General features: G+C 37.4%; 1 protein-coding gene across 3 annotated transcripts in view; it reads left to right on the top strand.

Moving 5' to 3' along the window:
• The window catches only part of STK4 (serine/threonine kinase 4), a 78,330-nt gene that overhangs the window by 27,899 nt on the left and 26,213 nt on the right, over positions 1 to 24,218 (top strand). For all 3 annotated transcript variants that reach the window (XR_012491118.2, XM_019749730.3, XM_088789105.1), the window contains one exon: positions 14,580 to 14,737. Coding sequence is in view for 2 of the 3 variants with exons in the window: in XM_019749730.3 (XP_019605289.1) it covers positions 14,580 to 14,737 (158 nt within the window). In the remaining variant the exon portion in view is untranslated. The remainder of the gene's footprint in view (positions 1 to 14,579; positions 14,738 to 24,218) is intronic.

Here is a 24,218-nt window from a genome sequence, read left to right as displayed (position 1 = left end):
TTCACTTTTCTGAACTGATTCGTTTTGGAAGCCAACCCTTACATTAACGGGGATTAGATCCATGATATAAAACTTAACAAAATTCATGGTAAAACCGGTGCCAGCTTCTGATGAGATTCCAGAGATACCTTTTTGTTTTTAGAAACAATTATTTATGATGTTAAATTATTTCTTTATACTCAGGAAGATAGACATTATAATTGTCAATAATCATTAATGATGAGGCACTTAATATATAGCAGGCAGTGTGCTTAATCCTTTATAAGCATTTCACATATCTTAATCAGTACAACCATGCTGTGTGATAAATATAGCCACCCCCCCATTTTACAGCAGCAGAAACTGATTTGCACAGAGGTTAAGTTTCTTGCTTATGATTACGTAGTGAGTAATAGAAGAGCCAAGACTTGATGCCAGATATGTCTGATTTCAAAGCTCATGCTCTTTGAATTATACTGCTCAGCAGAGCCCCTTTATTAAGTTGTTGGGGAACAGGACTAAGGCTTACAGGTCATGTGTTGGCAAGCCTCAGTCTGCAGTAATATACCTCTCCTTGCCGCTTGTTTGAATAACTGCCTGGTCTATATGTTTTCCCAGGATTTCCAGAAGCAAGGGGGCCTGCCTCTGTTGATAGGCTGATGACATTACAGCTGAGGGCGGATGTTTTGGTTGTATATATCTGAATCTACAGTGAGGAATCAGATTGCAGCTGGAGGGAGGGGATTAGAATGGGGTGAGATTTGATTGCTTTATAAGACACCTCCAGAACACCTGTAAGAACGACAGAGTTAAATGATGGCCCACAGTACTTTGAAAACCCATGTCTGGATAAAATACTACTTCAGGGATTTGGGAAGACTTCTTCTAGTTGTCCTCATAAGTGGGTGGTTTTTTTTTAGGGGGTGGGGGTTGGGGGACGAGGCGATAAGGCTGTGAAAGAACTTTGCCCCCAAGAACAGAAGGGCATATTCCTGAAGTGACATGAGAGGTTCTATGCCAGGGTTAGGAGCATTGTACTCCCTCTGGCCAGCAGAGGGAGCTCTGTAATAGGTTATGAGTTAAAATTGTGTTCCCATTTGTGCTCACAAATCCCCTTTCTATGGTAGGCTTCCTTCTAGATCAAGACCATTATGTATTTATTTGAAAACGTATTTTGAGAAACCACAGCAACTCTAGAGCAATGTCTTTATTTTATTTAGGTAGGAGATTGGCTACCTCATACTTGGCAAAGTTCAAATAAGACTGGTCAGCCAAAACGTCTCAAAATAGTTTAATCTTTTCCTCCCTCTTCCCAGATCTCAGTCGACCTTAATCAGAACTGATGGTCTCTTTCTGTACCATGCATGTAGTTTTGAAATGGTAATCACCTAAAATTACCCTAACCAAGTAACTGAATAAATTTTTTGAATAAAACTTAAAATTCTTGTGCAGAACTGACTTGGGAAAAGTTATTTTATATATCAAAATAAATATTAATACTGACAACTTATAGCTTTTCTTGCCTAGCCTTTTTGGTTTTCGTCTAATTCATTTACATGTTGACTACACCAGCGTGCAGTGCTTTCTCTGGGAATAGGCTCTCCCTTTTTCCTTTTTTTCCTTCCTTTTTGTCTTTTTGTTACTGATTTGCAGTAGTTATTTATATATGGGGTACAAATTTTTTGTCAGTTATAAGCATTGTAAATATTTTCTCCCAGCTTATGACTTGTACTTTTAATTTTGTAGGGTCTTTTCTTAAAAAGTAACTTTCATTTTCATGAAGTCACATTTATCTGAGTTTTCTTATACAGTATGCTTTTTGTGTCTTCTTTAAGAAATTCTTTGCTACCCAGATACCTGAAAAATAGTCTCCTATTTTTTCCCTAAAAGTTTTAAAGTTTTACTCTTTACACGTAGGACTTTCTTTAATATATCAGAAATTTGTTTTGGTTTACAATATGAGGTGTAGTCATCTAATTTTACTTTCTCCATCTGAAAGACTTGCTTTCTTCATTCAGGTCTTTGGTTCTGTTATCTTTAGGCCTTCATAGACCATCTATCTAAAATAAATTCCCCTTTCCCATCTTTTCTTTCAACACAAATTACTACTTGAAATTTATCATTCTTCCATATAAAATTTACCATCAGTGTATCAAATTTTGTAAAACACCACTGGGATTTTTTCACTGAATTGCATCGCATATGTACATTTGTTAGAATTGCCATCTTTATGATGTCAATTCTTCCTGTTCGTGAACATGGTTTATCTTTCCATCTGTTTGGCTCATTTTTTCAATCCTCAGATAATTACAATGTTATCCACAAAGATGTTTTAGATCTTTTTGTTAAATTGATTTTTATGGATTGTTTTATTTGTTGTAATAGGTTTTCTGGATTTTTTTTTTAAATAAAGACAGTCTTATTGTCTGTGAATTATAATCTTAATTGTTTTCCTTTTGATCTTTATCCTGACATATTTTTCTGTCTTACTAAGACCTCCAAGACGGTGTTGAATAATAGAGGTGATAGTGGACAGTCTTGTCTTATTCCTCACCTTAAAGAAAATTCTTCTAATGTTTCACTATCAGTAAGTCTGATTTTGCAGCAGGATTTGGTATAGATACCCAGTGTCAGGTTTAAGATGCTCTTATCTATTTCTAATTTAAGAGATTTAATTTTTAAATTAAAGTTGTTGTTAAATTTATGTTTTTTTGAGTTGAACACTTAGATATTTAATTTTCTTGCTTACTGATATATTCAGTTAATATTGTAATATTTCCTCTAAGTTCTGTTTTAGCTTCATCCCATAAGCTTCGTATATAAACATTATACATATATGCTTTGTTCTTTTTACGTATTTCTTTTTCAACCCATGAATTATTCAGAAGTGCTTTTTAAAAAAAACACCAAACGTATGAATTTTAAAAACTTCTTATTTTTAATTTTCAATTTCAGAGAATTGTGGTTAAAGAACATGGTCTATGTGATATGAGTTCTTTGGTATTTTCTTGAGACATTTGTGTCCTAGCACGTCAGTAGTATTGTTTGTGATATTGGTATTTTGTGTTATCAAGGCTCACAAGTGTGATGATAAACAGACAAACTTTTACAGCCAGTTAGCCTGGTTGATTGAAGGATAAAGTAAATGTAGTAAAATGCTAACATTTGAGGAATCTGGGTGAAGGGTAGTCATTATAACACTGCTGGTTTTTTGTACATGTGGAATTATGTCAACATAATACATTAAATGATTGTTAATCTATGATTTTCAGTTTTTAGAACTAAGCCTCAAGAGGCTAATTTGGGATGGTTCATAAGTTGAAAGAGTTTCCTAGGAAAATGATATCTTGAGGTTGTTGGTTTTTACTAACTGATTTCGGTATTATTTCTGTCATTAATATTGATAGAAACGTGTGCTTCAGAAAATCAAGCCTATCACTGAGGTTTAGGAAAATGTTAATTGTTGGTAGATGTGATTCAAAGTGATATATTGGGCACTGAAAACCATTAGTGGTGTTGTGAAAATAAGACAATTTTGTAGATATTGTCTTCTGTGCATTTTATATTAAATTATATGTGGGCTTTTTTGGTGTGACTTAATATACAGAAAAATGCTTTCACCATTCCATTCTCAAGCAAATACCCTTTTTTAAAGGAAGAGAATTTCTTCTGTGTTTTACTTGATCATTATCTAACAAGGAGTTAATATTTAGGAGCTAACATGAGAACTTCTAGTTTTATACTAGAAGTATAGAAAGAATTTAAGCTTTCAAAACATTTTAAAATGTTTGGGTAAATAAAGTACATATTATCGTACTTTAATACAATTTTAAAATCTATTTGAAAGCAAAAAAAAAAGATTATTTTTTTTCAGAGGCAGCGATAACACATCTTGGAGCAACTGAGATTCCCTAAATTTGTAGGTTAGCAGTTAAATGCTTTTGCCTCAGATGAGGAGATGACAGGCCAAAGGATGGCCACTTAGAATAATATGTACCGCTGCTACTAAAGATTTGACATGGAGCATTTCTCCCTCCCAAGGCTCATTGGCTAGGATGTCCTGGCTTACTTGTCTGTGCCGCATTCCCAAGAGACGCATAGCAGCCAGGTTCCCTCTCCTTGTCTCCAGGCTTATTAAGGGGAAGCAGAACTTGGATTACTAAATTGAAAGGTTGTTCCCACTGACTCAAGCCTTTCAAATTAGACTCAGTGAACGATTAATTAAAGGGAACGAGTGGATGGTTTCTCTTTAATACTTGCACTCCATTCATAAATTTCTAATTTTTTTCTAGAGCAGTAGCTGCATGAATCTCTTTGAAATAGAATTTTAAAGCATAGTGGCATAGTTAAGTTAGGGCAACGCAGCAGCATGTTTTAGGTAAATTATTGTGATTGTATTATGTGGTAAAAACATTATGTATTTATAGCTCACCAGAAAGTACTCAGTCTCATGAAAACATCTATTGTTGCTGTGAGTTTCCTCATGTTAAAACCAAAGTCCAGGCTCTTGCTGAAATGTTTTTATTTCACCACCACACATCAGATACTAATTTCAGAGCTGCAGAAGATGGAAATTCTTGACTCGCAGCCTATTTTCTTTCCACCTGCAGTTGTTTGAAAGGGACTGTTATAACATTGCCTCCCTTGTGTGTTATCTGTCTCATTCTCTCTGACTCAGATGATAGCATTTGCAAGGACAGTAAATAGGACATAAAGTGCTGCAGGTATTTTAACACTTCTTTCACCACAATAGCCTTACTGTTCATTTTCTGATCCCCAAGATGTTTAAAACTATCATGAGAGAATATTAAGTGTTCATGTACCCATGCCACTCAGAATCAGCTTCATACGAGAGTTTCAGATAGCATTAGTGTAGTTATACATACCAAAGCTAAAACTTAAAACATTCGGATTTGTTAGAATCATATCTCTGGATAAGAGCGAGGGAAAGAAAAAGGAATAGTGGGAAGAACAGTAATTTTTGGAATCAGAGTCTTTGGTTTGAAACTTGGCTCAGAGTCTTATGGACTGAGTCACCTTGGGCAAGCTATTTCCTTTTGAGGTTCAGTTTCTTAGTCTGAAAAAAACGGGGCATAAAAGTTTCTACTTTGTAGGATTAAGATGATAGGAGATAATGTATGTTAAATACTTACCATATAAATGCTCAAAAATGGTAGGCAGCAGAATAATTATATGAGTCTTTTAATCTGGACAGTGGCTTTTTTTAATTGGACCCAGAATTTCCTTGAACCAGAGCTATTTTTCTGAATCTTGATTTCTTTTCTCTTGCTAGCTAGGCTTTTACTTCTTACTCTTGGTACTAATGGTGTTTTGTAAGTGTCACCTCTATGTCGGAGCACTGGCAGGAAAATGGTTGGTCTAAAGGAAGGTCACTTGTCAGTTTCAGTTATGTATTTTAAAATGTGCTGGGGAGAGAGAGATCTTGTGTGTGCGTGTGTGTGTGTGTGTGTGTGTGTGTGTGTGTGTGTTTCACATTCCTTGGAAATAAGATGATAGATGTTTTGAAACTCTGTTAAATAGCTCAAAATACAAGATGGCCGATTTTAAAGAAGGCTGGACTTTGGATCCACATGAGCCTTCCTTTGTAGAGTTTCAACCTCTTATCTTAACACTGTGGAACATATTACTGACTGGAATTTTTTCTATCCCTGAAAGATGATCGCTGTGGTTCACGGGGTATTTATCAGAAGCTCCCTCTTGGGTGAGATTTACAATAGAAGAGCAGACGGCCTAGTCCTTAGACTTTTCTCACAGTTGCACAAATAATTCAAGGCCATCATGCCAGAGTGGAGACTAAATCCTAATTGTTTATGCAGTTTTTCTAATTGTGTCCAGATGTTGGGCCCACTTTTATCTTTGGAAACCATTAACATTCTTGATTCTTTTGGGATGAGCCAAAAAGCACAGACTCTTGGTGCCTGAAAATTCATTCAAAACACCCTGCCAGACCACATGTTAGGATATGAAAGTACCAGATCTCAGTGTAACTTGGGTGAAGGGCTTAAGACCTATATTTTTGAGAAGATAAGATGTGCCATCATAGTTCAGTCATTAAAAGGAGAGCCAACAGTAGCAATGGGGAAAATATATTTTCCAAGAGAGGGCAGTAGTATGAAAGTAATGAAAAGCAAAAGAAAATGAGCCCCAAAAGATGTACTTTGGCTCTTATGCCTAAGAGGCAGATGAATCAGTTTTGATCAGTTCGGGGAATATATTTCTCTGGTGCTCTAAGCTATTTTGACCTGCTTACTCTTTCTTGTTGAGCAAAAAAATGGAGATGCATTTTGATAAATTTGAATGGATCTATAAAGAGAAAGTAAATGATTGTCTTATTTTGTTCTAACATATCACTTGGAATCAGTATTTGTTAAAAATAATTATGTAATACCAACCAAGAAGTACTTATTAGGTAGTCACTATATGTCATGACGGTGTAGTGTACAAAAACCAACTGAGACATTTGCTGCTGACTAGGAATTTATAGGTTAAAAGGGGAAGGTAACAGTGGTAATTACCATTATCTAATATTTATGGAGTGCCTGCTTTACTATAACTGTCTTTTCTAATTCCTTATATGTATGGAGCATCACCTGGGTGCTTTGGGTAGTGGTATTTGATGATGACCCAAGTTCGTCAAGGCTATAGGACATCTACATATGAAGGTAATATAATGCCTGGCCAAATGCTGGGTAAGCAGTATAGAAAAGTGTTGAAGGATTTGTAAGAAGAAAAGCAAAGACTTAGACATACAGAAAGTCTAGGGGTGCATTTTCCAGGCAAGAGCAATGTCAGAAAAAAAGAAAAGAAAAAAAGAATATTCAGTTTGGCTGACGTGGGTGTTGACTGGATATTGGAGAACGTTGAATGCCAAAGTAAGGAGTTTGAACTTGATTCTTTTGGGGATAGTGTAGTATAGAGACACTTTGATCAGAAAAGTGATACAACAAAGTGGTTTTTTTAGGAGAGTCACGTTGGATGATAAGACACGTTGGATGTTGTTTGAAAAGACAAGAAAAGGTGAGACCGGTTAGGAAATTGTTGCAATAACAAAGGTATGGCTCATTCTCACCTGTACACCTTTTGTATCATTTTAGATGTGCTCCCTCTATTCCTCTACTTAGTAATCCTTTGAAATTTGGATTTAGATCTCTTTGAATACACTTATGGCAGCTCACTAGACTTAAAGAACAAGAGCACCGTTGCCAGAAGTCAAGTCAATTCACCTAGAGGCAATGACCAAAACTGGTTAACTGGCTGAGTTATTTAAGTTGGGCTCTAGGGAATCTTAAAACTTACAATTCCAGTAATTCTGAGTGGTTTTAAAGCACATTCAAAGGAATATTTATGGCCACACACAGCAACTTGAATAATAACTGTGTAATTAAATGAGTTCATACATGTAGGTGCCCAGCAAGAAAAACAAAACCAAAAACCACACACACACAATAAATGGTAGATTGAAAAACAAAACAAGCAACCCTATATGATAAGGCATATTATTCCAAGGAAGGAAAAAAAGTTTTGCAGGATTACTCAAGTTTTTTTTCTTGCAAATATTCATGTGTGAAACCAAGAAGAAAATGCAGACTCTGCCCAGTTCTCCAGTTTAAACAGAATTAATTACTATTAAGGGAGAAAAGAGTTATTGTAGAAATTAAGGTTTACTTAGTGACAATCTTAAAAAGGAATGTTTCAAATGAAAGGGCATAAAGTTTAATGTCTAGTAGATGGTCCTTCCAAAAGAAAAGATGGGCTTCAGACTTTGTTCAAGCTCCTTCCCAGTTATGACATCCTTAGCATAGTGTTGTAGCTTATACGAATCCAGAAATAAGAGTAAGTAGTAGAGGAAAGAGTCCTGCTGTTTTGTTTTGTTTTAATTGAATTATTGATATATAATTTACATACCGTATAATTCACTCATTAAAGTGTGCAATTCAGTGGTTTTTAGTTTACTTACAGGATTGTGCAGCCATCACCATAGTCTAGTTGTAAAAAATTTATAATTTTTAAATTGAGATATTATTCACATATCATAAAATTCACCATTTTAATGTTATAATTCTGGGTTTTTGGGGTGGTGTTTTTTTTTTAGTGTATCAACAAGGTTATGCAACCATAACCACTATCAAATTCCAGACATTTTCATTACCCCCCAAAAGAAACCACAATCCTGTTAGCAGTCACCTCTCATTCCCCATTCCCCTTGTCCCCAAGCAACTATTAATCTGCTTTCTGTCTCTTGGGATTTGCCTATTCTGGGCATTTTATAGAAATGGAATCATACAAAATATGACCTTTGGGTCTGGCTTTTTTTACTGGCTTTTTTTAATGTTTTCAAATTTTATCCGTTTCGTAGCATATATCAGTACATTATTCCTTTATATGACTGAATAATATTCCATTGTATGGATACACACCCTATTTTGTTTACAACCTAGTTTTGGAACACTTTCATCACCCCAAAAAGAAACGCTGTATCCATTAGCAGTCATTTGCTATCGCACCCACTCACTCCCACCCCCAGCCCTGGGAAACCACTAATCTTTCTGTCCACAGATTTGTTTATTCTGAACATTTGATATAAATAGAGTCATAGAATATGTGTTTTTTCCTGACTGGCTTCCTTCATTTAGCGTAATATTGATTGAGGTTCATCCACGCTGTATCATGTATCACTGTTTCATTCCATTTTATTGCTGAATAATATTCCACTGTGTGGATATGCCACATTTTATTTATCCATTCATTAGTTGATAGACATTTGGGGCCTTTTGCTTTTACATAGCATTTTTTCAAAGAAAAATAAATATCGTCTACAGTTGCTTATGAATTCACCCCTTTGTCTGTGGGCTTGGACAGAGTGTCCATTTAGCTTGCCAGGTGCTGCTTACAAAATAAAACGGGCCAGTCCCAGTATAGGAATTCATGCATTTTCTACATCAGATAAAAGAATCACAGCAAGATGTGGCTGTTTTCAAAGTTTGACTTTTCTGCTCAGTTCCATTCTCCCTATGGCTTCAGGTTTCTGGTATTATCATTCAACTGAACGTCTTCATTTCCTGGGATCCACCTGAAAAACTACCCTAGCTCACACTGGAACAAAAACTCCACCAGCCAGCCGAAGCCCCAGGGATGGCACTGGCTTTAATCAGCTTGGAATGATTCTCTTCTGCTTTCAGTACCGACAGGCTGTTGTCCAGCACACTTGATCATCTAGCTGAAAAGTGCTGAAAGAAAAGTTCAAAGATAAGGTTACTGGGAAAATTCCATTCCCTGCCCCCTGCCCCACTCTTTCCGCACTCAACTTTATGGCAGTTCTGACATGTCAAGAATTTTCATTTTGATGTTAGAGAATTTGCAATATGAGATGCAGCCCCTCAGACTTAAAACCTGATCATGAGGGTTCATAGTCTATCCTTGATGGTAACTATGAAATATTAGGCACAATTCTCCCTTGTAAGGTAGAAATAATAATATATACCTCGAAAGATTTGAGGCTGAAGTGAAATCGGACATTGTCTAGCCCTTGGTAAGTGCCTAGTAAGTGCAAGGTCTCTTCCCTCCGACTTAGTTACATGGTGGTCATGACATTTGGATGAGAACATTACGTGAAAGCACCTGGTAAAAAGCCGGAAACTTAGAAGGTATTCCGTAAATGTCAGTTGAATTTGAACTTGAGGTCCCAAAGAATGGAACTCTTTTTATTGATAGAGTGGGGTGCGTGAGTGAGGGAAAGAGAGACAGCCAGACACTGTGTCAGTTAGTTTTTGCTGCTCCCGCTCACAACCAGCTCCACTCTTAGCAGTCAGCTTGGTGCAGTAGTAGCTGGGGCCGCTGATCTATGAAGGCCTCAGCTAAGACAAGGTGTTGACTAGGGCCTCTCTCCACCTGGTATTTCACCATCACACAGGCTCACCCAGGTTCCTTTACCTGGTAGTAGGATGCACAAGTACTTGCAGTGTATTTGCTGTTGTCTCAACAGCCAAACCAGGTCACATGGCCAGGCCCAGAGTCATTGTGGGCGGGCAGTACTAACGAGCAAGGGTACCAGGAAGAAACAATTGTGGCCACTTTTACAGTCTGCCTTAGATACTGCCTTAGATACTGATTATGATAACAATACAGATCTGTTTACTGAGAATTATTATTGGTCTATGAAGTCAGACTGAGAACAGGTGCTATAATTTCACCAGTGAAAACTTATTTATTGAAAAAGACAAAGAATAACTGGTGATTTACCTCCAACAATATTAGAAATCTTTAACTGCGTTGGGAGGGGCTATTGTCATCAAATAAGAGAACTCAAATATAAATAAAGCAGGTGTTCTCATTTTCTCTTCTACACAGTGATAGAAGTTAGACAAATGATCATACTCTAGCTTAACAGACATTCCTTTGATTTTTATGCCGTGTTTTAGAATTAGACCACAGAAAAGTTATCTTTAGTGTTTCATCCCTGGTTTAAAGACCCAACTTTCTGAAATCTACCTGTATTGGACCTGAAAGGAATTAATGAAGCATCATAGGAATATATAGTACCCGTTATATAATTTTTATTTTTGGATGTGATACTGTCTTTAAAAAAAATAATGTCTTTATGGTTTATGTACCAATTCCACAGGAGATTGTATCTTAACTTACCTGTTATGTCTATCTAGAAGTTGTCATTTTTATTGATGAACTCATTTCAGTCATTTTCATTTCTCTGTGCATATGTAAAGATGGATGGATAAACAGACATGAAATGACAGAAGTAATGAGTGGTTGGTGCATGATATATGCAGCCTACTCTCAAACATTCAGTGTGTATTTCCTAAGAAAGATGATACTCTCTTCTGTTACCATTATACAGTTGTCAAGTGGTGATTTTTTTCTAAAGAAGAGTTTTTCCCTTCTCTCCCCAACCTTCTTCACTTTCAGATTCTTACTCTGAGCTCGTGCATTCTTTTTATTCATTGTATTCTTTATGATGCTCAGTGTCCCAAAATTTACAAATGAGAGCCCCTCAAGGTGACTCCTGTATCCTGTTGATATGTCCCCATCAGTTTGTGAGTACTTGCTTGCTTTTTTTGACACAAAAAGATGTTCCAGGCCCACCTTGTACTTTTTCTGCCCAAGACCTGGAATTAGCTGTTTCCCTTAAGAAGCCTTAGTTCCTTTGAGTGGGGGCTGGTGTTCAGAAACCAAGATCTGAGGACTAGCTGTGCTCATTGGTGATAGGGTGTTACTGTTTCAAGGCCTTTAATGAAAAAAGCTCAGAATTTTTTTTTAAATAAACCATGAGTTCATGTTAATACTTGCAGTTCAAATATACCACCACAGGATTTTTCTGTACCTTCACGGTTCATATTTTGATGTTTAGATATTGCCAGATCCCCTCCGTAGGGCTTGTACTATTTTGCACTCCATTTCAGCAGGTGTATGAGCCTTATCAACAAATAGTGTGGTCGAGCTTTTGCATTTTTGCCAATCTGAAATGTAAGAAATCGCATCTCTAAGTAGTTTTGATTTGAGTTTCTCTTATTATTGGTGAACCTAATCATTTTTTATTTTTTTTTATGTTTAAAGACTGGATATTTTTGTGCATATACTATCTTTTCAGGTCTTTAACCCATTTTTCTTTTTTCTTTCTTTTTTTTTTTTTTTTTTTGGCAGAACTCTTTATGTATTTAAGAGCTTATCTGCCTGATATATAAAGAACTCCTCATTTTTTAAAATTCTTTAAAAAATATGGGGTATTGGTTGCAAATGTTTTCTTCCAGTTCCTCATTTGTCTTGGCTTATAGTGTATGTGTGCTTGAGTTTTAAAATTTTGTGATGTTTTCTTCACACAAAAGGTTTTCATCTATCCGTTTTTTATTGCATCTGGGTTTTTGCTGTTGTGAGAAAGCCTTCTCCACACCCAGGTTTTAAATGTATTCACAGATGCTTTCTTCAAGTGCTTACGGTTTCCACTTTTACAATTAGCACTCATCCATTTGGAGTTTTCCTGGTTTAAGGTATGACGTGTGGATCCAATTTAATCTTTGTCCAAATAGCTGTCCAGTTTTTTTTTTGGATAGCCATTTGGGCTTTGTATTTTGTTTACAGTTTTTCTGTTCTGTTCAGCCAATCGGGGTATCTAGTAAGGAAAGTTTGTATAAAAGTACACTGTATACTTTATATGTCAGCAATTGGTAGCACTTTCACTGTTGCTTGGCTCAAGGAGGCTCTCTAAACACTCCTTTTTATGCGTAGGATGATTGTGGGCTTGCTCCAGTTGGAGGTCCCAGCGAGGAGCCTGATCAAAACGACTCAGTTAGCTTCCTGACTTGTTGGCAAATACAAAAGACTCCCATTTTCACAAGTTTTATTTTGTTGTAGTTCTTTCAAAACTATATTATGAAATACCTTAAATTTAATTTAAAAATTAAACACAATAAGCATGAAAAGCACTTAACATTTTGTGCCTAGAACAAAAACATTCAGCACATAATCATTGACCTGTCCGGGCCGGCCCGGTGGCTCAGGAGGTTGGAGCTCCATGCTCCTAACTCTGAAGGCTGCCGGTTCGATTCCCACATGGGCCATTGGGCTCTCAACCACAAGGTTGCCAGTTCAACTCCTCAAGTCCCGCAAGGGATGGTGGGCTCTGCCCCCTGCAACTAAGATTGAACACGGCACCTTGAGCTGAGCTGCTTCCCAAATGGCTCAGTTGGTTGGAGTGCGTCCTCTCAACCACAGGGTTGCCGGTTCGAGTCCCACAAGGGATGGTGGGCAGTGCCCCCTGCAACTATCAACGACAACTGGACCTGGAGCTGAGCTACGCCCTCCACAACTAAGATTGAAAGAAAAACAACTTGACTTTGAAAAAGTCCTGGAAGTACACACTGTTCCCCAATAAAGTCCTGTTCCCCTTCCCCAATAAATCTTAAAAAAAAAAAAAAAAAAATTGTTGACCTGTCTGAGAGCAAGCATTGTATTTAATCCCTAATAAGTGAAGAGGTAACAAACAGTGAAGTAAGCTATTGGCAGCATCCGGAAGTGGGCGGGTCTGGGATTGGCCGCCTTTGAACTTCGCAATGGAGATAGTGAGTAAGATGACAAATATTTGAGAGGCAGTCAAGGTGCTGGCCTGCAGCTGGACTAAGCAAGTGTCAGGAGATAAGATTGTGTGGAACAAGGGTGCCTGGAGAGAAAGAAACACTGCTGTTCTTTAGCTTCTAGACCCCCTCCCATCCACTTCTTAAGGCTCTGAACCTTCAGGTCTTTTTTTCCTAGTTACTAGGGAAAAGGGCAGTATAAACCCACATGTTCAAGGAAAGCACTAAGTAAACACTGTACTTCCCAGTGCTAGACTACTGGTCACAAGTACAAAGCTACTTCAACATGTGAAATAGGTACATTCAGCTCCCTAGGTTTTTAAGTCATGCCAGGTCAAATAATTCTTTTTGCCATTCTTACTAGTTGTAACTGTAACCTCTATTGTGTGCTCTCTTATATGGTAACTGCTGTTAGGTAACTGCTGATTCTGCCCTGCTGTGTAACTGCTGCTGCTTTTCTTAAGGGATCCTTTGAAGCTCAGCCTAAGCCCTCCTCTACCAGTTTTCCCTAATCAGCCAGCTTGCAAGATTTCTCCATCTTCTGGGCACATGTAGCTGTTATAATCAGTTCTATTTAATACTTATCCTGTCCTATCGTCTGTTAAAAAATGTTTAGAAGAAGTAAATAAAATCACCTGAAATCCTACTCTCAGAGACAAATCCTGTTAACGTTTTGGTATATTTTCTTTCAGTCCTTTTTTTCCCTCTCGTGTATGTGATTTTACAGAGTTGATATCATACTGTATATGTAATATTGTATCCTATTTTTCCCCTTAAGTTTCTATTAAACCATTTGTAAATAGTATTTGAAAAGTTATATGCCATGTTTCCCCGAAAATAAGACCTAACCGGACAATAAGCCCTCGCCTGATTTTTCAGGATGACATCCCCTGAACATAAGCCCTAATGCGTCTTTTGGAGCAAACCTTAATATAAGATCCGGTCTTATTTTCAGGGAAACACAGTAGTATTTCATGGAGTGGATTGTGATTTACTTGTGTTTTCTTTTTCATGCATATTTTTCTCATTAATCCAGGTAGATTATCAAAGGAAGTCACACTGTATCATCCCCCTTTCCTGCTGCAATGCCTGTGGAGAATAGTGTATATAAAGATGATTAATGAATATTTTTGCTTGTTCCTGTTTTTAGTCTAACATAATAGGAACTGTTTGCTATAGGGGACCCAAAAATATAACTTGCAGCTTACTCAGAGTCATTGCATCACCCAGATCTTTCCATCTAGAAAAAGGGACCCTGAGGAAATCTTTGTGTGTGTTTTAGTGAGGCAATGAATCCTCTGAAATTCAGTGAGAAGTATTTTGTGTAAGCATTTGTGTATTTTCCTGTAGTTTTCATTAGATTCTTGGAGGAGTCCTTACCTAGCGAAAAGAGCCATTGATCCAGAGGCTATAACCCATCTGGCGATAGATCCATTTATGAAACATGTCTGAAATCTAGGATATTATAGTTCACCTTTTATTTTTCTTCGTTTACAGGGAGGGATGAGACCATGCAGCCTGCAAAACCATCTTTCCTTGAGTACTTTGAACAGAAAGAAAAGGAAAATCAGATCAACAGCTTTGGCAAGAGTGTCCCTGGCCAACTGAAGAACTCTTCAGATTGGAAAGTGCCCCAGGATGGAGACTATGAGTTTGTAAGTAGTGTTGGAAGTAAATGGTTATGTCTGCTGGGGAAAGTTATTTGAAATATCACACACCCAATTCTGTCATTTCACGGAAAGTGCCTGAGCATTTTCTTGTGTAGTTCTAGTCTCCTCTCACCACCCCTGGCAGCAGCTCCCAGGCTGAGGGCCTCGTGACTTTGAGACGACAATATTTTGACTGACATTTGAGCAGGTCTGGGCCTCCCAACTGGTGGCATCTTTTTTGCTTGAAAAATCCTTTATTCACTTGCCGTTTTGCTTTCTGTCGAGTTTGAAATTGTTAATGGTAAAAGAAATATTCAGTCATTAAACAAAGATGCCTTGTCTTTAATAGCTTATTGGGGATTGTGATTTTATATTTAAGAATTAGACTGGAGGACAAATAATGCTGTTTTATAGTGTCTTTGTCATTTTGCTAACTATTATCCTAACTTTAGGCTCTCTGAGAGGATTATTCTGAATCTTGCCTGGGGATGAATGTTAAGCTGTTCCAAAGTTTCTTATGAAAAACTGGGTGTGTTTTTCCTTTCTCTGCTATGGAACATTTCTCCCTCAGCCACAGACACTTGTTAATGTTCACAGCGACTTAATGAGTTGAGGCAATAAAAAATTTGGGGGGAAAAAGTAAGCTAAGGAGTCAGCATTCCTTTTCGGAATATTTTTAGAAAAGAATTTTCTTTTTAGGAATATTTAATTTTTACCTTCTTAAATTTTCTCCCTATTCTGTTGTTTGCAAGAGCTTAATTTGGGCGTTGTATTTGCATTCTGGGAGGCCTTTCTAGTCCTGGCTTTCTACTATCCTCTTGACTGACCTTGAGGAAATGATGTCATTCTTCCATAACCTAAGTTCTACTTTTGTGGAGTGGCAAGAACATCACAGTTTATACAGCTAATGACAGATCTTTTGAGGACCAGAGTAACTCATCTCAGGTTATTTAACCAGTCACTAAAACCATGTTATAGAACCCAAGTTCATTTGTCTCATCATCTGTTTGTTCATTTCCTTTATTTATTCATCATCTGTTATCATCATCTATTTGTTTACTCATTTATTTATTAGTTTTTTGAGCACCAATAAGTGCGTGACACTTTTCTAGGAATATTGTAGTGAATCGAACAGCCTAAAATCCATCCCTCGCAGAGGTTTCATTCTAGAAGATGGAAAATAAGTATATTTAGTGTGTGATAGTGGTAAGTGTTGTAGAAAATACGAAGCAGGAAAAGGAGATTGACAGGTGGGGTGCAGGAGAGAGGGCGAGAGAGAGATTGAGAGAAAATGTGTAGCCATTTAAAATAATGCGTTAAGGACGTTCTTTTTGATAAGAAGGTGAGGGCGTGAACTACGTGACTATCCAGAGGAAGAGCTTTTAGGCAGCTGGAATAGCACATGTAAAGGTCCTGAACTTGTTTAGTGTATAATATTTGCAGAACAGTGAAGAGAACGGTGTGTCTGGAATGGGATCAGGGGGTTATGTAGCAGGAAATGAGATCAGAGACGTCATGAGCAGCCAGAGAAGGTAGGGCTTTTTGTGTCATAGCAAGGATTTTAGCTTTTACTCTGAGTGAAATGGAAAGCTGTTGGCAAGATGTGACTTGATCCTACTATATGTTTTAAAAGGATTATTCTAGTTGCCATAGTAGAACACTTTAGGGAGACTAGATTTTTCTGAACACAGGTGTGGTGCTGTTGTCTACTATACAAAGGAGGCCGAATATGAGGCACATCTGCTGCCATTCCTCTCTTCTAGGTCTTTGCCATTCATGTTTTCCACAGAGGCAGGATTCAGCTGCAGAATCCTTTGCACAGTGTTGCCGGCTGCCACTGTTAGAGTAGACTCATGAGATCTGAATTATTATGCTTGCTCTTCCGTGTTGCCTGTGTAATTGTCCTCAGCATATTTGTAAGGCCTGATTTTCTCAGTTAAGTGAGTCTTTAGGCAAAGCTGAAATAACTTCTGGGTCCCAAATCACTCGTCATTGTGACAGAATGCTTCAGAGTCCTAAAATCGGTATTCCTAGTTCCAGTATCTTTATTTTTTTTTAATGTTATAGAATTTCCTGATCCTGAAATTCGTCCTTTTAATCTAATCATTAATTTTTGGGTCAGTAGTTGCAATGGTGGAACAATTCACCTCTCTGCCATAGTTTTCCCATACTAAATTATTGGCAGATAACTTGTTTCAACGGGAAAGCTACTTATGCAAAGGGGCTTTAGTATTCGGTCTTTGGAGATTTTTATTTTGGAAGTCGCTGGCTGCTGGAGGGAGTGGGCCCATGAGCGCGGTGAACAGGTTAGCACGTGGCCCAACCTGTATTTCTCCTGGCCCATCTACACCAGAGATTATAAACTGGCGGAATCCCATTAACAGAAATTTTTGTGTGACCTATCCAGTGTTGAAAAATTTTGTAATTAGTTGCTTCTGTTTAAAAATTGAGAGCTTCTAAATAAAATGTTGGATCTCAGCTCTTTTTTTGACAACTTGGAAGTTCTAGCCATCATAGACCTGCATTACTGGATGCCGGTTGTCTGGAGCTGAATAGCAGCTGCCCTCTGGGGTCTGACCTCAGTATGGGCCCTGCTCCATTCATTGGTATAAACTGTCTGACCTGTCAGGCATTGAGGGGCATTTGATGTTGGGACTCTTGCTCTAAATCATTTGGATTTGTCTGTGTTCACGTTGGGCCTGAGCCAACCCATCCTGACACAGACAATTTTACTCGATTTTTACCTTCAGAATTTCCAGAGAATTCATTTTTAAATTCTCTTTTAAACTAAGCAGCAAAAGAGGATTTAGGTAGAGTGTACATGAGCTGCTATTCCAAAAAGTAGCAACGATCAAATGAAGACTCTTCTTAATGCCTTGATATTGTTGCTATATAGCTCTTACCGTAATCCTATATCAAGCGTTTGAAATCATAGGCTAAAATTGTGTTTCTCAAAGTGTGGTCTCCAACCAGCAGTGTCAGCATCACCTGGAAACTTGGAAACGCAGTTTGTCAGACGTCGCCCCAGACACACTGAATCAGAATCTCTGGGGACAGGTGTCCGGTAATCTGTGTGTTAACCTACCTTATGTGTGATTGTAACCAACTAATTTCATGTAAGTTTCTGCTTTCTTTCCTATTAGGTACTAAAGAAATTCAGAGATAAGGATATATTCATATTTTATTAATATTGCCTGATTTTTTAATTTCCTTTTACTCCTCTTTTGAGTCTCCTGTATTCTTATTGGAAGTTTGAAAGAAGCATATCAAAGAAGGAAAATGTACATTTTTTTAAGTGACTCTGGCAAAGAAACAGCCAATCTGTTGAGTGAAGAAAGTATTTGGAATAATATCACTAAGTTTAAAGAAGGGTGTGTGTCAGACTAGCTGACATATTTCCCACAACAGTCTCTTACAGAGAGACTTTCTAATTTCCCGACAGGCAGTATTTAATTATGGAAAAGATATTCTCTTTCTTCCAGTGAAGGCAGTTGCTATTTTGAAATGAACTTTTTGCCCAAAAAGGCAAATAGGAATTTAACCAGGAATGGCAGGATGTGATACTGACAAAAAACTTTATATTTTCATCTGAAACTCAACACTTGCTTCATTTCTAAAACTGAATTGCCTCATTTGCCAAGTTGAAAATGCAACAAAGATTTCCTTTAATGTTTAATATATATACTGCTTAAAGTGTAAATAAGAGGCGTTTGAGTACGCAGTATTTTCTAAAATTGGTATTTCATATTCTAGACAGATTGCATTTTTGGAAATGAATGCTATGTTTGTGAGAATTCAGACCCTACCATTTTGCCATTTGCAAAGCCACGAAAAGCTGTAAACTTGAATCCAGTTTAACTCATGGATCTTCCAAAAACACGCTGTAAGATTTTAGTCAAAGATGGCTAGAGTGCCACAAGTGATGAACAAGACAGAGAAGGCTCATGCACTCTTGGAGGTTACAGGGTGCTGAGGGTAACAGACATTAACAGGCAGGTAATGTATCAGTGTGGGGGCAGGGCCCCAGAAATAGTTTCCAGGCTCTCGGCCTCACATAGACAGGTGCTGGCTCAGGTAGTAAATGGCCATCAACTGTGATTGCATGGCCATCAGCTGTGGCTAGTTGGCCGTCAGCTGTAACCAGTGAGCCATTGGCCACTAATATAACTGCCGTGGCTACGCTAGCAGGCAAAATGGGGGGCTAGCAAGAAGATGGTGGCTGGGCTGGCAAGCGCGGATTGCGGTTAGGATGGCGGGTTGCGGACAGTGTGGATCCAGCCTCCAGTGAGACTATAGTGCCGCCAGAGAGAATATAGTAGTATGACTCCCTTATCTATGGCTCCGTGGGTGTTCCTTTTTGGCCTCACCATATCCTGCGTTCTCTTGTGGGGAGCAGGAGCTGAGACCCCACAGGCCTCCCTGCACGACAATCAGTTTGGGGAGTAGTAGGCCTTTTAAAGAAAAAAAAGCACAGTAGTGTGAGAAAGGCCTTGCAGAGAGACAGGACATTCAGCTAAGACGTGAAGGAAGAGAGGAAGGTGGAGGGACCTTTGAGCAATGAGAAGGTGGAGGAACCAGCAAATACAAAGGCTCTGAAGCAGGCCATAGCGGGTGGACGTATGGAAGGAACAAGTCCACTATGGCTGGAGCAGAGTGACGCGTAAGGTAGCAGTCCAAATGTAAGCACATCAGTAATGACAACACATGTGAGTGTGTGTTAAAGGCTCCTGTTAAAAGACAGACTCTTTGGACGAAAATGCGAGTAGCAGTCAAAATCCAGCTATACATTGTTTATAAAATAAATAAAATATCACTGAAGAGTTTACAACACAGGAATGAAAAAAGATACACTAGGCAAATACTCACTAAAAGAAAGTAGGTGAATTTGGCTAGAAAGGGAGTAGGAAAAAAGGGTGGTAGCTGTAAGATGATGTGGTTTCTAAAGAAGGCTTTTATTTTTTTCCATTATTACTTACGGCATGAGACCTTGGCTATTTATTACAGGAGAGACCTTACTAATTTCTTAAATTCTGATGGAAAGCTGAAAGTAGAAAGTGAAAGAGTAAAGATAGAGAAAAAGGGATAATAACATTAAGTACTTAATATGTCCAGAAAGTATAGGATCCATTGGAAAGATAAAATAATTACTTTACCTACTAGAAACCACCAGCATTTTTTCAGAAAGGAATGCACAAAGGATGGGTACAGATGCAGGTAGATTTGTAGTGTTAATGGGACAATATTATGCTTGCATTTTCTTGATGAAATAGGCAGTTTATGTAAAGTGGGGGAGGGGGAAGAATGCTAAGCAGAGGCTTAGAAAGAATGAAGACAATTGGAAGGAATCATTTTCACTGAGTCAGCTGATTAGTTGAAAAGTAGGATTTCTATGGGTTCCAGGTTGTTGACAGAATTTATAATCTGCGTAGTTGTATTTTCTCCAGCTTAACCCAGCAGTCTAGGCATACCATGGGCAGTACTACTCATTTAACTCATTCAAATTTGGGGCTCTGTTAGGCACTAAAGATGGTAAGGGAATTTAAGATGTTAATAGGTAAGTGATTCCACTGGTTGACTATTGGATGTAAACTACAGATGGAGGGAATTAGTGATTTCTAAGGTGACTGCACAAGTCCAGGGTGTGATGGCAATAGATGGTAGTATAGATGAGAAAGTTATTGCATATGAACTTATAATTGTATTCTCATTGGGCCAAATCCCAAACCACAGCCAGAATAAAAATTGGACATACAACTTGAAAAAAAAAAAGAAAGAAAGTAGGTGAAACTATTAACATCAGATAAAATAGAATCCAAGTTAAGCAGCTACCATGTTTCCCCGAAAATAAGACCTAGCTGGACAGTCAGCTCTAATGCGTCTTTTGGAGCAAAAATTAATATAAGACCCGGTATTATATTATATTATATTATATTATATCATATTATATTATGAGACCTGGTCTTATTATATTATATTATAAGACCTGGTCTTATAGTAAAATGAGACTGGACCTTATATTAATTTTTATTTTCGGGGAAACATGGTAAACTGAAAAAAGAATATAAAATTACTTGATAAAGGTCATTACCTTTGAGAAGAGGAACTACTTTTAGCTGTTTTTGCAGACAGAACATACTACTGTATTCACATATTAAATTTTTTAAAAAGTGAGATACATGTTTTTAAAAATTTTACTGAGATTTTCCTGGTTTTAGTCTAAATAGAGTTAGCGAGAGCATCTGCAGGTCTAGAAGAACCACAGTACTTTTCAGTCTTATAAATTTGCAAGTATTACTGATTATAAGCTCTTGATGTCCTTAGGTTTTGGAGTAAGTTTCCTCTTTATTCAAATGAATTTGTTTCCAGATTTCTTATGACTTATTCTACAAAAAGTCGATAGTAGCTGGCCCCACATATTAATCCAATCTATTCATTGAAGTCCTCTATATAACACGCATGACTGCAAGATCGTTGTCAGCTGGGAATTCATTATACTCACCTTTGTGTTCCTAACACCTAGCAATTGCCTGGCTTAAAGTTTGTACACAACTTTCAATTAAACTCAGACATAGCCTCTGAATTAATTCAACAAATGCAGTCACTATCCTTAGAGACGTCATAATGTAGCAGAAAAGATAATCAAATAATTTCAATATATTGTGCCGATAATAAGAACTTACGTTTATTGAGAATTTACTATGTGCCAAGCATTGGTCTAAATCATATATATATATATATATATATATATATATATATATACACACACACACACACACACATATATATATACATATATATGTATCCTTTATATATATATGTATATGTATATATTAGCTTAGTTCTCACAATCGTTTCATGAGGTAGGTAATATTATTGCTATTTCATGGATGACAAAACCGAGGCTTACAGCGGGTAAGTAATTGACTAGGATTATACAGTTAGTAAGTGTCACAGCAGGGACCTGAACCAAAGCACTTTGCTCCAGAGTCCATCTTCTTAACCACCTCCATTGGAGGGTGTCTCTTTAGGCTCTTCTCGTAAATTCTGTGTGTAAAGTGCATATATAAAAAGTTCTGTAGGAGCCCAGAAGAGGAAGCAAGAACTGTAGCAAAAACCCCAGGGAAGGCATCAAGAAGTCTCATTTGAAGGGTATTTCCAGGATGAATAGGAATTCTCGAGCTAGAGAAGGAAGTAAAGGTCATTCTGGGGGGAGAGAGGAGGTGTGTCTGTGGAGACGCTCAGGAATGCAGCATGCTGGAAGCACTGGGAGACAGAATTTGGAACATACAATTTGGGGGTGGGGGGGTGAGAAGAGGGAGATGGACAGAAGGAGAGCCCTTCAGGTAAAGGAAATGAGTGCCCCGTGTGCCCTTACCTTTTCTGGAAACATGCAGTACTCTTTTTAGATTTTTCCTTGGTGAATCAGAGAAATTAAAAATAGAATCCTAATGCATCACAAAGAGCTAATAAGCTACTATCCCTCCGAAGTTGGGTCCATCAGGATATAACACCTTTGAACTGTTAAGTCAAAACTAATGTGATAAAATTAATGGAACCTGAATAAGATTGATTGCTTGGATTCCCTAGGCAGTTATAAAGTTATAAGCCATTCAGATAGCTTTTTGTGGTAGAGAAGTGTCAATTTTAGCCCTGAGTTTTCCCCAGGAGGGTGATAGCCTCTGATTTTATGTAACTTTATCTTAACCATTCTTTCCTAGATCAGAGCTCCAAATATGATAAGTAGAGATTTCTTTGAGTTTTTATAAAGAAGTTTTACTGAATTATCAGGACATAGTCACTCATTTTTGTTTTTAGGTTTCACTTTTTGCTTTCGGCTATCCACTTTAGAAACTTGACATTTAGTGGGAGGTGATGATTATTACCACCTTGTTTATAATTTAAAATTATGATTGCTATGGCAACAGAGATGCTTTATTTACTCATGTTTAAATTAATAGTCTCAAAGATGCATCTTGATGTTTTGTAGGAACCCAGGCATCTACAGCTTGAAACTTTATCTGCCATCTTACAGAAACAAAAGAAACACTCCCAAAATCTGCTGTCTTTTAATTTATTTTTCAGTTGTTTCAAAATGAGTTTTAAAAAACTTACTGCATCTCCTTAAATATCCCAGCCTCCATTGGTAAGATAGAACCTAAAGAAGTTCTTATCACTCAGCTATAAACTGTCATCAGCTCATGACTATTCTCTTCTCTAATCCTGCATTTCCGCCATTCCCACCACTTGATTATTCTGAAACAAATCCCAGTCACATTTCATTTCTAAATATTTCCATATATGCCTATAAAAGACAAAAGATCCCTTTGAAACAAATAACCACAATATCTTTATCATGTAAGTAACATAGTATTAATTATAGTTACCATACTGTACCTCAGATCTCCAGAACTTACTCATCTTCTAGCTGGAAATTTGTACCTTTTCCAACATCTCCCTATTTCCCCCACCCACCTCCAGCCCCTGGCAACCACCATTCTCCTCTCGAGTTCTTTGAGTCTGTAGAGAGGAAATGGTATTTAGAGACCACAACTTGGGTACAAGGTGTGCTCATTGCAGTTAGGTCATTTTTTTCTAGGCCTTTTCAATGGACAAAACCAGGAAGTATGTTTATTACAAACTCCTGAGTTCTGATGCTATTTCCAGTAAAGATTGAATACCAGTGGGTTTTTTACTTAACCACATTGATCCTACATTTGTAACTCCTTTCCCTCATGCCAAATAGCTCACTTCCCAACGTCACTATAATTATTCACTTGCCTTATTCCATAATAATAGTGTCAGCCCCAGCATAGCAATACCAACACCTCCATCAACAATAATTACTGAAAACAATGTAAGATTTGTATTGCGGTTCTCTCGGTCCTTGGGCCATGTCCCAGTTGAGCTCTATAGTCAAATTATTATATGTTAAAGTCATATGGTATAATTTCTATCTATGTGGTTATGCCACACATTCCGTATACAGATAGATTGTTTTTTTGCTTTCTGCTTTTAGATGTTGCTTTTTATTATTTCACTTTATAATTATGTACACTATGTGGTTCCAAAGGCAAGTGTACAAAACTATTAAAATTGTAATAATATATACTGATGACAAAAGATAGATACAAGTCAATGTGTATGCATTTTTTTGGCACCCCCCCAATATATATACCACATCTTCTTTATCCGTTCATCTGTTGATGAGCACTTAGGTTGCTTCCATATCTTGGCCATTGTAAACAATGCTGCAATGAACATAGGGGTACATGTATCTTTTTAAATTAATGTTTTCATTTTCTTCAAAGAAATACCCAGAAGTAGAATTGCTGGGCCTTACGGTAGTTCTAGTTTCATTGTGGTTTTCATTTGTATGTCTTGCACTTCAAGTGAAATTTATACAAAACAAAGTTACACAGACTTAACTTCTGTGCCTATCTCTTCTACTCTGTCTCCTCTTTTTTTGTTATGTTTGGGTTTTATTCAC

The sequence above is a fragment of the Rhinolophus sinicus genome, chromosome 13 (assembly GCF_057876585.1).
Source record: "Rhinolophus sinicus isolate RSI-liver-muscle chromosome 13, RSI-T2T, whole genome shotgun sequence".
Classification (NCBI taxonomy): domain Eukaryota; kingdom Metazoa; phylum Chordata; class Mammalia; order Chiroptera; family Rhinolophidae; genus Rhinolophus; species Rhinolophus sinicus.
The sequence above is the reverse complement of the archived record's forward strand: the minus strand, read 5'-3'. Positions and strand labels throughout refer to the sequence as shown.